Genomic DNA, 14,552 nt, shown 5'->3' with positions numbered 1-14,552 from the left:
ATCTACTGTGCACCAGCCACACCACGGTCACCATCCGGGCCGCAGGCTACACGCACGAAGTATGGACTTCGACCAGTCCACCAGCATGCTCAGCCAGGCCATGTTTCCAGGCGACCAGATTCGGGCCTTCGACCAGCTTCCCTCGCGGCCCCTCCGGTCGTGCCAAGGCCTGTAGAAAGGACCCCTGATCGTCGGAGGCCCTGGGCGGGCCTGACTGACACGTTTTGCCAGACAGGGTGTGACCGGGCCGAGATCTAGGGGCCAGGGGTTGTCAATGCGGCAGCAAAACTCACATCGCGAGTGTGTTACGTTGGAAACTCGAGATGAGATGTGGAAATGAGCCGTGAAAACAAAGTGGAAGATCAAAACGCACAAAGCCCATTCTGTCGAGTTGGCTTGAAGAGGGTTTGTAAGTTTGTGTAAGTTTAAGTAGCTTTAATCGAGTTGGCAGCTTTAATTCGTAAACTCGATGTGACGCCTCACCTTAGACCCCCCGTTGATGCTACACCAAGTCCGAATTGCCGTGCCACTTCACATGCAAGATTTTCAATATTGGCCCGAAGACCTCTCGCTCTGCAACACAAGCCAGTGACTTCCCAACAGAGTCATGCCGCCGTGCTACCCATTGCAGGTCCTAAACTCCTGGCATCTCGCAACAAGATACATTCATCCCGTCCCTTCTCCACGAGCTGATCTCTAACTAATCCAAAACCAATCCACCTCCTAGCCTGCCCCCGTCTCATCCTGCCACCACCATCCGGGCTCTTCCGGTCTTCAAAGTGTGGAGTTCTGCCCGCTTCCCCAATCAATTGCGTCTTCGCACTCGGTCTGCCTTGGTCGTCCACTTTCTGTGCGACGCTGCGACTCCGCCGCCTACGTCGAAGCCCTTTGTTTTCTCGATGTAGCATTCCCCATAGTACGTAAGCTACTGTCTGTAGCACTGTAGCATCTTTCTGTTCCAATCTATCGTTCTACGCATAGACCTGTCCGTTTCGTGCTCGTCCGGCAGATTATGAGCCGCACATCCGGAGCGCAACGGGATCCACCGTTCGTCCGGCACTGGACGCCGAGGATCGCACCATCGCCGTCGATTCAGTCTGGGGACGACGACGTTCTCCTTCGCTTGTTCTTACATACCCGGGGATTTACCATCCGGGAACTCTGCCCTGAATTCGAATCGCATTCTATAGAACATGGGTTTGTTCTCCCACCCATCAGCACCAAGCCAAGGGCGAGGGTGGCAGAACAACTGCCCATCGCCCGGCCGTGTGTCGAACGATTATCGCCCTGACCCATGTAGCGATCTGACCTTGGGACTGAGATATCGCACCACATCAACTCGTAAGCCCTGCGATAGAAGCCCAAATGCTTCGCCTGCCATTGTTTCGGGCTATACTCCCGGTTTCACGTCCAGTCGAAGCGCCCGCGGGGACGAAGAGACTGGAAAACGAAGGATTGATGCCATGAATCGATCATGCCAGGACCTCAATAACCTTAATTCCACTGGATGCTATCCTTCCCCTGGTATTCTCGCTATATCCAAGTTTGAGAGGGGACGAAATCGAACGACGTCGGCGGCTACAGCTGGGGGTATGCCTTCCATCACAGCATCCCCTTCTTGACCTCATCCCGACGCTCATCCCAGAGCGTCTTACCCGTGCATGAGCACACCGTCTTGTCATTATCCCACATACCAGCACTGCGCGCAATGACACCCACGACGGTGTCTGCGTCGTTCGCCAGCGGCTCGGTGCCCTCCTCTTGTCGTGTCAGGACCATAGCATGTCCAATGACTTCCCAGATTTGGAAGGGATGGTTGACAAACGCAGCGCCTCGTCCGTCCTTACCCACCTCAACCACGCCCAGGGTACCGCGGGTTTCCTTCTCGCCTCCTGCCCAGACGGGTCCCGTAGATCGTGCGCCACCCTTCAAGTCGCCGTACTCACGAATCGAGGCGCGGTATGTTCCTGGAGCAACTCCCCGAATGGTCAGGTCCACGAGCGTGCGTCCAGAGCCGACCTGGACCATCCTTGCCAGCCCCCTCACTTCACGGTTTGGCTCCTCATCCTTGTTTTTCTTCTCGATGTCTGCAAAACTCTCAAGGATGCTTACGGCAGCGCCTGTCGAGTATCATCTGTTAGCCCAATGAAAGCTTGGCTGTGACCAACCCAATTCTCGGGGAGACGGGCATGGAGTAGCAGCCCCAAACGTTTTGACACAATCAAAAGAAACGCCCTCTTGCACTTACTGTCTGAGGCGCCTGATCCTCGCAAGATGGCGTCCCTCCCGGTAGATTGAATGGCTTCCACAATGGCTGAAGGTGCCGCTGAAATAAGATTGCATGATTAGCCCTCCTCCAACCTCATCCTGTCGCACACCGATTCAACACTTGCCTGTGCCTTCTACGGTTATCGATTGATCCTCAAGGTTGCCTTCAACCTTGTTGATGCCGCCGATCTTGTAGAGCGAATCTGAAACCGCCTTGATGCAGCCGTCACATGACAACGGTACGGCAAAAAGGGTCTGTTTTCACAGCGTTTCATTAGTATCCCTGGTTTTCACGAACACTTTGCTCTCCTCGTCCCCTTCTCAAAGCGTTGAGTCATCCGCTGTGAGACGTGGGCGCACCTCAAACGAGTTGTCGACTGTCTTCTTCCCAGAGGCTGCTCGTACTGGTTAGACCGTTGAATCCGGTGTAAGAGAAGCCGTGCGGCACTAACCGGGCGGGGTGTCCTTGGAATTGTTGCGGCGTGAAGATCCGTAGCGGTAGGCCGAGTAGCCTGCGATCAGGCAGAGAGATGCCGCTGCCAGAGCACGGGGCGGAGTGATCTTTGGGGCCATTTTGAGGAGATCGTGTGTTTGCTTGTTCTGCTTTGAAATCCACGGCCGACGATGCCGCCGGGACTTGTAGTAGTGCAACCCCCCGCCGAGTGGGCCACCACCGACTTCGGAAAACAACTGGCGCACGTGACCATGGCCCGCCTGAGTCAGCAATTGAACCTGGCATCAAACTTTCGTAGAGCATTGGCAGATTCGCGATCTTGCGAGACGGTCCGGCGTAGCCTCAACGACGGTACAACACCAGCACCTGGGCCCCACCACTGACCTGAACCCATTGGCGGTGATTGTCTTGAGGGATTGACCCTTCTAGCAGTCGTCAAGATGTCTCAAACCCTTGGTCTGGTAGGTCACCCCACCTCCAAATGCTTCACCTCAACCCAGATGCTAACCAATTCTATAGACCAAGCTCGCCTACTCCCGAGTATGGCACTCCGTTTCCGCCTCCACCCCCCACCAGACTCTCTCGACCCAACCCGGCGTGACCCCCCCTTCACTCGGCCGCCTGGCGTCACGTATTGCCGTTCTCCTGATGGGCAAGCACAAGCCCATCTTCGATCCCTCAACCGACTGCGGCGACTACGTGGTGGTGACCAACTGCGCTGCGCTGCACACGACCGGCCGCAAGAAGTGGCAGAAGCCTTACTACCGACACACGACCCGCCCTGGTAGCCTCAAGACGGTGACTATGGACGTCTTGATGGAGAAGCACGGTGGTTCCGAGGTGCTGCGCAAAGCCGTCAGTGGCATGCTACCCAAGAACCGACTACGAGACAAGCGATTGGCACGCCTCAAGGCTTTTGAGGGTGAGGCACACCCGTACAAGGACAACTTGATACGGTTTGGTGGCAAGGTGGTGGGGAAGGACGGCTGGGAACAGGCGGTGGAGAGACTACGTGCCACCGACACCAAGAGGTTATAAGGGAACAAATGGCGGAAGGTTAACGGCGGCGTTGTAGAATAGCGTGACGGACTGGAGAAGTCGTGTACTATCTGTACCATATTGTGGGCATCTCTCATGACCTGGAAATCAAGCAAATGGCAACAACATTTTTCACAACATCGGAGAACAGGCTGTGGCGTGAGAGGAACCTGCTACGTCGGACAACAACGTCGAAATGATGCAAAGGGGTGGGGCCTCAAAGCCAGCAAGTATTGAACCCTCAAAGCAATTGGGACTCATAAAAATTATACAGCTCCTAGGAAGAGCAATTATCACAGACGGCTGATTCAAGGCTCATGTATAAGTGTATTTAAGTTATATGGTTCCGTCATAGCTCATTACATCGGATCATCCGCTACATTGCAACTGTCCCAAATTCCAACGCTTTAATGTATGTACTCGAATTGATGATACAACCCCGATGCTAATGCGTCTACGAGCGGGAGACCTCGCACTTGATCAGACCGTTGGGGCCAGATTGAGGAGCATAAACTTCAGCGTCCTTGCCGGTGTTCTTGAGGCCCTTGTGCCAGCTCAGGTCTAAGATAAATGTCAGTATTTGTGTTCAGGTTGAGGTGCGGGGATATGTGACTTACCAATCTCAAAGTAGTGCTTGTTGGGCAGCTCGTAGATGACGGTCTCGACGTCAGGGACAGCAGCGAGAATCTCCTCGCACATCTTGTACATGGTGTTCTGGACGCTGGCACTCTCATCCTCGGCGAAGAGCTTGAGGGTGATCTCACGGGCAGACTTCCACGCCTCGTCGAACTTGGGCACAGCCGCCTGGACAGCCTCAAGGTTCTCAAATGACTTCCACTTCCAAGAGGCGTCCACATCGGTCGAGAGGATGCGATCCCAGGTCTCGCCAAGAGTGGTGTACTCGTCCCGCACAAAGCCGTGGAAGGCAGATCCAGTGCTCTTGAGAACGGTCAGGCCAACAATGGCACTCTTGACGGCGATGCCATCCTTGCGGCTGATGCGGGCCTCGACGTTGCGAACCTCGTCGCTGTCCTTAATGAAGCTGTGAGGGTGGGGCTTGCCATCAATCTCCATGCGGGTCCAGCGATGAGTGACGACCTTGACGTTGGCGACGTGGATGTGGGCATACTTCTGAATGAAGTGGTTGCCGAGGATAGAGGCGAAGAGCTCAGGGGGTGTGACGGGGTTCTCCTTGGCAGTGATGTAGATGGTGTTCTTGATGGAGTCGGTGGCAACGACAACGCTGTTGTCGGCCTCGGTGTAGGAGGTGTCAATCTCGCCCTCGAGGAGACAGCAGACGGTCATCTCAGTGACGGTCTGGACACCGGTTTCGGTGTCGCGGTGGACTTTGTAAACGCGGACATTGTCCTTGCCATAGCGAGCTGCGGAGACGTAAGGCATCTTTGCTCGGACGGGGAGTTCCTGGGACATGGATATCAAGGTGATTTTGAGGGGTAGAAGTTGAGGGGTAGAAGCAGAGGGGTATCAATGCGCGAGTGAGAAGGGTATCGAAGGGCGGGCAACGGAGACCGAGGAGATATGAAGCAAGTCTTTGCTTTAGCTTATTCAAGGCTTGAAGAGGAGAAGCTGTTGAGTGATTGTGAGAGAACTCGAGGTTGCGGTGGTGAGGGGAGGTGGGAGGAGATAAGCTATATAACCTTCGGCCGCGGAGCCGCGACGTTCACGTCAGCACCTGGGGCAGCAACAGCCAAACTGAGACAGCTACAACGTCCAATGCGCACGGCGGACAGCGGCGATACAGCCTGGCGCCAGCGGCCGAAAGCATTGGCGAAGCGCGACGCAGATTGGCAGCGAGCTGCCGGCTCTGATGGGGCCACGCGTGGACGGTCCCGGCGACGCGGAGGGCGCCGACTCCCATGACGGTCGCGGCACGGGAGGTGGTGGGTGCCGCTTCTAGCCATGGCCGATTAGCTTATCGGGTTATCTTATCTGTGGGATCACATTCGGGAACTGTCAAGGGAAGCAGCAGTTGTACGAAGAAATTCCGGGTGTGGAGAGTTCCCGATGATACGATGTCTCGGAGAAACTGGGTAGAAGTGGAAGCCGCCAGGTTCTGATTCAGTCTTGATTGTGGACCAAGTTGGTGAATCAATGAAGTTCATCGAGGCAGCTTGAGATGCCGTTATAAGATAACGATAAGGACGACGAGGACGACAAGTCAATAATGCAAATAGTACTGATAAGGAAACACAGCGGGCGCCATCCTCGTTCTTCTGGTTTGAATATGTGCAGCTGCCCTGACTTACACCAGATCAGCGAGGATACATATTACAATGCCTCTGACTCGTCGAGGGCCGTCTCGAACAATGGCAGCCAGACAGAGCCTCCCGTTCTTCAGTCCGTTGTTCAGCCCTGAACTAGGTACTAATTAGAGACGCCGCCCGTTCAGTTTTAAGCCCTGCAGCAACCCCCGCGCCGACCGCCCTCAGTGGCTGGCTCAGTGACATCCATGCTGCAAATGCTCAGGCTGGGTGCTTGGGGGCACCATCGGCGGCACCATCACCGAACGCCAGCTGAGCCATCCGCGGATTACAGGGCTGCAGGGCCTATATACCTTGCCCGGGGCAGTTACTAGGTCTGTAGTTAGTCGGTGATGCCTCTATTTTAACTGCCCGCTCACCTGGACCGTACTTTGTACCTTTGCACTAAATGCTCACCACCACCACCAATTTAGTGTCCGGGTCGAATGGCCCGACCCTGTAGCGCTGGAACTGCCATTCTGTGTACCACGTCCCTACCTTGTCCACATCCGCATCCAGCCCAATCCCTCCACTTTCGCTGCACAACCAACGACATCCCCCCTCCTTACCGGTTCCTTGCTACCTCTACGTAGTACGTCCGGTCTCCCTACAGGCTCTCGACGGGCTGGACACCATCGCGACTCTGCTCCTGCTCCTCCACCCGCACGCCAGATCCTCCAATCATCCCGGTCGCTCGTTTCGCGAACCCTGTCGCCCTGCACCTCGAGCCTCCTTCATTCTCTTGTTTGCTGTTGGGCTGCCTGCATCTGCATTTGCCTTTGCCTTTGCTTTTGCTTTTGCTTTCGCCTCCTCGCGTGCTCGTGTTGCGGCTGCAAGAGCCTCCATATCCACGCAAGCACGCACGCACCTCTAGAGCCGTCTCCGCCCCCAACGCCAAATCACCACATCTCCATCTTCTCGAGCCCAATCCCCTCGCCGAATCGATCCGTATCGAACCCGTTTGCCGACTTCTCCTGTCGCTATCGCATCGTAACCCGCCTCAGTCGGGCCATCGCTCCCCAACGACGACAACCTCCTCCGACTCTCCGACCGACGCCGTACCCGCTTCAGACCGCGAGCCAACCGCTCCGAGTAACCAACGAATGCACCACTACCGCGCCAGGGCCGCGTCCCAGCCGGTGGGCCGCTCACCCTCGTGATGCTGAGCTCCTCTGCCTCCGCCGCCCAAAAGGGCCTGACGTCGTCGGGCCAGCCGTCACAGCAGTCTCAGATACCCGGCCGCACCAGCTTTGACACGGGTCTCCAGCCTCCAAATGGCGCCGGTGGTCGCAACCTGTCCGCCTCGGGCGTCTCTTTTGCGCCGCGTGGGAGCAGCCTGAATCCTGGAGGCGCCCCAGGCAGCTTCAGTTCAGAGTTGCGCAGTCGTGCGGGCAGCCGAGGCGATGCCGCGTCCATGTATCCCACCAGCTTCATGGACAAGGTGGACGAGGACGACGTCGATTCCCTTACAGACAAGGCCATTGCAACCCTCAAGGAACGTCTCAACCGTGAGATGAAGATCAAGGAGGGCAGTGAGAACATGCTCGAGGCGCTCAACTCTAAGAAAGCAAAGCAAGCCAAGGAGCAACGTCAGAAGGTCGAAGCCGAACTCAATGCTAGCAACACGCGCATCAAGGAGCTGAGGCAGAAAATATCTGATACCCAGCGCACCCGTCAAGCTCCCCCAACGACCCCAACTCGAAATCGTACCGGGTCCAACGTGGTCGATCCAAGCGTCGTGCGCTCCCCACAGAGTGTGTCACGATCTGCCGGTTTGGGATCTGACGTTGATTCGTCAACCGAGAGCCCGACATTTGCGCTGACAGAGCTCCTTCAAGCGCTTGAGGTTGAGGGCATGACGCCTGAATACTATGTGACTCGTGGCAATCAGCTAGTCGACTTATTCAAGCGGCACCAGACTCTCAAGTACGATCTCGTCTGGTCCGTCTTTGGGCTCCGAATGCAGGTTATGCTGTTGAGTGAAAGTCGAGAGGTGGTTGCTGCTGGGTACCGGATGACGAGATATGCCATTTCGGATGTGGCCTCACTTAAGAAGATTCGCAGTTTGAACACAGACTATCTTGTCATACGGTATGGTTTCTGCCAAATGCTACCAAACGCGACGTACTAATTCCCCCAGGTCCTTGAACAACTATCGAAAGGCAGATGTTGAACGGGAACAGGCCCTCAAGTTTGTCCGCGCGTTCCTCGACGTGAAGGGTGGTGTTAAAGAGATATCCCGCGCAGTCGTACGAACTATCGTTGCGGTTGCTGAGCACGGTGAAGATCGTCGCACCAACGTCCAAGCCTCTGAACAGGATATTGATCGGCTCCGCCCCATTTGCATCGAGACTCTGGCCGAGATATTGGTGCGTGACCCGGCGCTGCTGGTGGCATCGGGAGGCATGGGTCCTCTATCCGAGGCGCTTGCTGAGGGAATCTACAAAGCCCCAGAAAGTTTGACATCGGCTTTCCTCTACCTCCTGGATTCGCCTAAGAAGCGGAAGTACCTCCAACCAGGATATGGACTCGAGGTTCTCTTCACCGTCTTTACCGATCAACTTTTTAACAACGAGCACGTTCTCAAGCAAAATTCCAAGGCCATCGCCACAGCCTTGAAGTCATGGCCGGGCCTGATGTCTCTTTGCATGTACGACCTACGCTCCATCCGATCCCTCACCACAAGTATGCTACTACCAAGCCCTGCGATCCGCGAGACAGTCATCGATCTTGTGTTTTCGTTGCTTCGGATCAAGTCGCCTGCTTGGGCCACGTCCTTCCTCGCTGGGCGCAGATTGACGACATACGGCCGAGTAGCCAACCTGAAGTCGTCAACTGGCAGAGAAAGGGGGCAAACATTGTATGTGGAAGAAGAGACTGGCGAGCAAAACTTTGTCGAACATTACACTGCTCTACTGTTGGCCGTCTTTATCAAGTCCAACCTTCTCCCCATCCTCCTCAAGATCGCCCAAGAGGATGAGAATGCTACTCTCAAGCGCAAGACAACTCTGCTGATTGGAGAGGTGCTCAAGCTCGCCAGCCGACTCCTTCCTCCTTCATGGAGCGCAGAGCTCCATCTTTTGCCTGACCTTTTCTCTGCAGCGGCCAAGGTATCGAATGACGATCACTTTGTTGCATCAGGCATAGTCTATCAGATCAGCAGTGTCAGTCGAACGCTATACAGGAGCGCTCCCTCAGGACCAGTATCCGGTGCGCTGCCTTCCAGTCACAGCATGGCAGACTTGGTGTCGCTGGAGGACACCCCGAAGACAACCGCCGCAATCGTGTTTGATGATGCCACGTTCAGGCAACTGCTTATCGACACAAACGTACTCAACAGCTCCAACTACGCAAAATGGAACTGGGAAAATATTGTGAAAGTGTTTGACGGGCCCCTTCAAAGCGGGAAACGGCTCGAAGAGGCTATCAAGGCGTCAAAGTTCATGAAGAGGATCATGAGCTTTTACCGGCCGTTCAAGTTCAAGTTTGCTGAAATCAAAAACACACGAAACACTCAGAAGTACGTCAAGGCGGGTTGTGCGCTCATGCACTCGTTGCTACAATCGGTGGAGGGCATCAAGTTCCTTGCGGACAGCAAACTATTGAGGCAGATTGCTGAATGTCTTGCTCAGTGCGATCCAGTGAGTCATTGCATACTAATGAGTAATAAGATATGATATTAACCATTACCCAGACCAGTGGCATTTCAGCCCAATATCCCATGTTCTCAAGAGATCGAATAACTGATAGTCTCTGTGGCGGCTACTTTCCCATGCTAGGGGTCCTCAGTGGCGACCCCAAAGGACTCCAGGTCATGGAGAGATGGAAAATGTTCAACATGATGTATCACATTGTGGACTTGAAGCAACGGCCGGACCTTATCAAGCTGCTCCTGTCAAGTTTTGACTACAGCGTCCAAGGTCACCCTCGCGTTTTGGTTTCCAAGGCTTTGACTGCGGGTACTAAGGACATCCGAATCCATGCAACAAACGCCCTTCGCAAGTATGCCATCCGGCCAATTCCCTCGGTCAACGGCCAAGGAGGAGTGAGTGATTCCAAGTGGGCGATCCAGCTCCTTGTAACCCAACTCTACGATCCGGAAATCGAAGTATGTGCGACAGCGGTCAAGATTCTGGAGAAAGCATGCAACAGGAAGACATATTTAGAGTATATCGTCGAATGTAGGCCTGCACTCGATCATCTAGGAGAGATTGGAGCACCATTGCTCCTACGATTTTTGTCCACGTCGATTGGATACCATTACTTGGATGGCTTGGACTACATCAGCAACGAAATGGATGATTGGTTCTTGGGGCGCAACGATACCTATGTCAGCGTTATCGAAGCCAGCTTAGCAAAGGATTTCCTTGTCGATCCGGATGAGGGCAGTCATAGGATGAGTCTGTTTGACGATGGCGAGGCTGATGCCGATTTCCACGATAGCCATGTGCCACCGCATTTCTACCGAGAGTTGACCCGTACCCAGGAGGGGTGCAGGCTTCTCAGCGATAAAGGTCACTTTGAAGAGTTTGTGGCCACAATCCGCGAACACAAAATGCAGACGAGCGACCCTGAAATTCTTACCAAAGTCAAGGGCTGCCTCTGGGCGGTGGGCAATGTTGGGTCGATGGAGCTCGGAGCACCCTTCCTCGAGTCTAGTGACGTGGTGGAACAGATTATCGAGATTGCCGAGTCGCATGAGGTGATGAGCCTCCGAGGCACGGCGTTCTTCGTCTTGGGTTTGATCTCTCGCTCTACTCATGGCCTGGAGATCTTGTCGGAGAATGGCTGGGACGCGAATACGACGCCTCTAGGCACGTCACTTGGATTCTGTATTCCGGCCGACTTGTCGAAGCTATTGTCTCTGAAACCGTGGAAGCAGAAGACTGTCGCATCTATCACTGTCCCCATGACGCAGCGGACTGCACCTGAGGCCCCTCCTCGGCGCGCGGCTCGTCCACCCCTGGAGCCTGGAGAGATTATACCGCTGATGAGCGATGAAGACGTGAACAAGCGAGTCCTTGAGCTCATCGTTGACCTAGGGAATATGGTTCTCTACAAGAAAGCGGTCACGGAGTTGCAGAAACTGCGACAACGCAAGCCAAGCGCCTTCCGAAGCAAGGAGTTCTTCAAGGAGGTCATGGGTGCGATGGAATGGAACCACTACCGGCTGGGAGTGCGCAGGATGGTAATTGACTTGTTCGACAAGAACGTGATGCGTCAGATCGTCTTTGATGAGGAAGAGGGGGACAGTGACAGCAGCGATGATGACGATAGCGCGAGCGAGAACGATAGCGGCGATGGAGATGGCAGCTCGGCAGACGACAGGACGGAGAGGCAGAGAAGCATCAGCGAGCCGATGGACGTGCCGCCCAACTTGTTTCCAGCGCCGCTTAACATCCTCCGCTGAAAGCGAGACGAGGGTAGGAGTCAACGTTTATGCAGAAGAGACGACCCCACATGATGAAAATTCAATGTACAACAACCAAAAAGTCATGAGCACATGCATGAGAAGCGGGTGGTGCGAAGTCAAGAGAGACTGCCCATTCTGTGGGCCAATGTATATATCACGTTTCGGGGCTGCTGGGGGAACTGGCCAGGGCTGGTTTGGAATCTTTGGAGTTTGGGCGAGGAGTCCAGGAGGGAGGGAGGGCATCTGAGGGACACGGGACTGGATGATGATGAATGAGTGTGTATTTGAGAGCGATGTAGGGCGTTTCTTCGTGTAGCTTTCACGACGGGTGAATTCAGAAGGGACAAGATATGGGAGAAGAAAAGTCGGGATGATGGTTGTTGGATTGATGACAGCGTCGCCTCTGGTCACTCAGGTACCCCTCCCTCGGGTGGGAAGCATTGCATTTCAAAGACATATGAATCAATATTCCTCGGCCAACCTCGTGATGGTGATGTTGAGACAAAGTACACGCAGGCGATGACGCTACGCTTCGTCTAGCATTGCCCCCACTAAAGGCTGGGCAGTCCAAACGACGAGCGAGGGATTAAGACGCGAAACCCTCCGACGGCGGCTTTAGTCAACCGTATTCATCTATCACAGGCTCGCCGAATTGGTACTTTTCTCTGCTTCTTTTAGAACTCGCCGGTCTTTTAGAGGAGGCATCATGGTTCAGGGACGGGTGCTTGTTATTGCGGGCTCAGACAGCTCGGGCGGGGCGTAAGTGAAACTCGTTCGATTCGGGAGTCTACAGTGAAATACGAGGCTCTTTCGATGAAGGGAGGAAAGACTTATATGAAGCTTTTTTGGTTCACTGTGTGGATAGAGGGCTAACTGCGTGGGCATCTTCACAGCGGCCTCGAGGCAGACCAGAAGGTCATCGCAGCGCATGGCTGCTACGCCATGACGGCCACCACAGCCCTGACGGCGCAGAACACGCAGGGCGTCAAGGGGATCCATGTCATTCCCGCCGAGTTCGTAGCCCAGCAGATCGAGGCGTGTATCGAGGATGTGGGCGTCGATGTCGTCAAGACGGGTGAGTTGCGCTCAGCACCGCACTCGTGTGTGAAGAAGAGCGAGGCTGACGAGAACCGGCTGTGGCGTGATAGGCATGTTGGCCGCCGCAGACACGATAGAGATGGTCTCGAGAATGGTTACCAAGCACAAGATCCCCGTCTTAGTTGTCGATCCCGTACGAAGCCGTCTCGTTCCGTATCCACGACGCCGTCTAACCAAACTCGCCAGGTCATGGTCTCAACCTCGGGCGCCCAGCTCCTCCCCCACGAGGCCATCAAGCAGCTCTCACAGCACCTACTCCCGCACACCACGGTGCTGACGCCCAACATCCCAGAGGCAGCCTTGGTGCTCGCGCAGAACGGCCGCCCGGAGGTCGACATCCGCTCCCCAGACGACCTCGAGACGGTGGCGCGGGAGATCCACGCCCTGGGCCCCAAGTGGGTGCTCGTCAAGGGCGGGCATCGGCCCTTCAAGGAGGATCTGACGGTAGCTGAGACGGAGGAGGAGAGGAAGGTCGTGGTGGATGTCTTGGTCGGTGGCGACGGAGAGGTGTTCCGGGTCAAGAGCCCGTATCAGTCGAGCACGAGTACTCATGGCACGGGATGCTCCCTGGCTTGTAAGTCGTATTTGGGAGGATGAAGCTTGGAGGAAGAGATACGGACACTGACGACGACAGCGGCCATTGCGGCAAACCTGGCCAAGGGGCTTGATGCGCCCAGCGCCGTCCGCTCAGCCTGTCGATATATCGAGGGAGCCATCCGGACGGCACCAGGTCTAGGCAAAGGACATGGCCCTCTCAACCACTTCCACTCGACTTACACGTTGCCATTCTCACCGTAAGTGCCGGCGCCGAAGCATCCATCCAGCATCCTGACACGAGACAGGGGCTACTTCCTCGAGTACCTTCTCGAGCGGCCAGACGTCAGGGACGTGTGGAAGCAGTTTGTACACCACCCGTTCGTCATGGCCATGGGTGACGGAACGCTGCCGCTGGAGTCGTTCAAGGGGTACATCATCCAAGACTATCTCTACCTCGTATGTCGCCTCCCGTGCACCCGAGCGAAGGGCGGCAACTGACGCGGCCGGATGCCAGATTCACTTCTCACGAGCCAACGCCCTCGCGGCTTACAAGGCGCAGAATGCCGAGGATATCTCAAGAGTGAGTCTCGATCCGGCACGCAACCACAAGTTCCTGACCAAATATTGCCGTTCTAGGCAAGCGAGATCGTCGCGCACATCATGCACGAGCTGAAACTGCACACATCCTACTGCAACTCCTTCGGCATCTCCATTGCCGATGTCCGCGCCACCGAGGAGCATCAAGGCACGCACATACTCCCTCCCATCCCAGCTCCTCGCCCGTCTCCCACGACTAGCTACTGACTACTAACTAACACCGTCTCTACGTAGCCTGCACCGCTTACACCCGCTACGTCCTCGACGTCGGCCAGACCAGCGACTGGCTCGGGCTCCAGATGGCCCTGGCCCCCTGTCTCCTCGGCTACGGGGCCGTCGCCCAGATGCTGCACGGCCACGCGGATACGCGGCACGAGGGCAACACGTATTGGGCGTGGATCAAGAACTACGTTGCGGATGACTATGTCGAAGCCGTTACGCTTGGATCAGGTCGGTTTTGTGTCCCTCGCAGTTTCGTTATGAGACGATGGCTCCGACTCCATCCCATGTGATTACTGACACACGGCGTTATAGAGTTACTCGAGAAGCATATCCTTCTCCAGTCACCGACTCGAGTTGAAGAGCTGGTCAAGATTTTTATCCATGCATTGAAGGTAAACCATACGCTATCCCGTCAACAGACTGAAAAAGCCTGACCGTGAACAGATGGAAATTGGCTTCTGGGAAATGTACCCCTCCAAGTAGATTCAACCATGTTCGCTCCTAGGATATCATACATTTTAGACATATAAAATTGGTGTGATGTATCGAGATTTACTGGTTTTCTATATTTACAACCCCCGCTTCATGCTCGTTCACGTCATGTAGATGCCATCTCCAGGACGGCTTCCATCATCGCCTTCTCGGCATCTGCATGCTTCTTCTG

General features: G+C 55.2%; 5 protein-coding genes across 5 annotated transcripts; 3 read left to right on the top strand and 2 right to left on the bottom strand.

The window, feature by feature from the left end:
• The first annotated feature begins 642 nt into the window (after positions 1-642).
• BGZ61DRAFT_114225 (uncharacterized protein) lies at positions 643-1,702 on the top strand. Its single transcript, XM_046236974.1, has 2 exons — positions 643-1,197; positions 1,301-1,702. Exons 1-2 carry the CDS (start codon positions 1,013-1,015, stop codon positions 1,620-1,622), a joined length of 507 nt encoding a protein of 168 aa, XP_046098758.1. The 5' UTR covers positions 643-1,012; the 3' UTR covers positions 1,623-1,702.
• Positions 1,603-2,841, bottom strand: BGZ61DRAFT_537607 (superoxide dismutase; the record flags this gene model as incomplete). The annotated part of the gene is made up of 5 exons (XM_046254557.1): positions 1,603-2,120; positions 2,249-2,326; positions 2,388-2,523; positions 2,629-2,663; positions 2,721-2,841. The coding sequence occupies 5 exons, from the start codon at positions 2,839-2,841 to the stop codon at positions 1,603-1,605; spliced, it is 888 nt and encodes a 295-aa protein (XP_046098757.1).
• A 192-nt stretch (positions 2,842-3,033) lies between these two features.
• BGZ61DRAFT_592326 (ribosomal protein L13-domain-containing protein) lies at positions 3,034-4,074 on the top strand. The gene is made up of 2 exons (XM_046256723.1): positions 3,034-3,183; positions 3,242-4,074. Exons 1-2 carry the CDS (start codon positions 3,163-3,165, stop codon positions 3,758-3,760), a joined length of 540 nt encoding a protein of 179 aa, XP_046098756.1. The 5' UTR covers positions 3,034-3,162; the 3' UTR covers positions 3,761-4,074.
• A 140-nt stretch (positions 4,075-4,214) lies between these two features.
• On the bottom strand, positions 4,215-5,161 carry BGZ61DRAFT_363553 (uricase; the record flags this gene model as incomplete). The annotated part of the gene is made up of 2 exons (XM_046241447.1): positions 4,215-4,321; positions 4,378-5,161. The coding sequence occupies 2 exons, from the start codon at positions 5,159-5,161 to the stop codon at positions 4,215-4,217; spliced, it is 891 nt and encodes a 296-aa protein (XP_046098755.1).
• A 2,019-nt stretch (positions 5,162-7,180) lies between these two features.
• BGZ61DRAFT_498010 (Rapamycin-insensitive companion of mTOR, N-term-domain-containing protein) lies at positions 7,181-14,371 on the top strand (the record flags this gene model as incomplete). The annotated part of the gene is made up of 14 exons (XM_046251225.1): positions 7,181-8,112; positions 8,162-9,662; positions 9,716-11,400; positions 12,131-12,193; positions 12,328-12,509; positions 12,583-12,665; positions 12,719-13,106; positions 13,167-13,326; positions 13,375-13,525; positions 13,584-13,649; positions 13,706-13,772; positions 13,901-14,116; positions 14,201-14,280; positions 14,333-14,371. The coding sequence occupies 14 exons, from the start codon at positions 7,181-7,183 to the stop codon at positions 14,369-14,371; spliced, it is 5,613 nt and encodes a 1,870-aa protein (XP_046098754.1).
• Positions 14,372-14,552: the final 181 nt, after the last annotated feature.

This window comes from Ilyonectria robusta, assembly GCF_021365365.1.
Source record: "Ilyonectria robusta strain PMI_751 chromosome Unknown BGZ61scaffold_24, whole genome shotgun sequence".
Lineage (NCBI taxonomy): Eukaryota > Fungi > Ascomycota > Sordariomycetes > Hypocreales > Nectriaceae > Ilyonectria > Ilyonectria robusta.
This window is presented reverse-complemented; position numbering and strand designations above follow the sequence as displayed.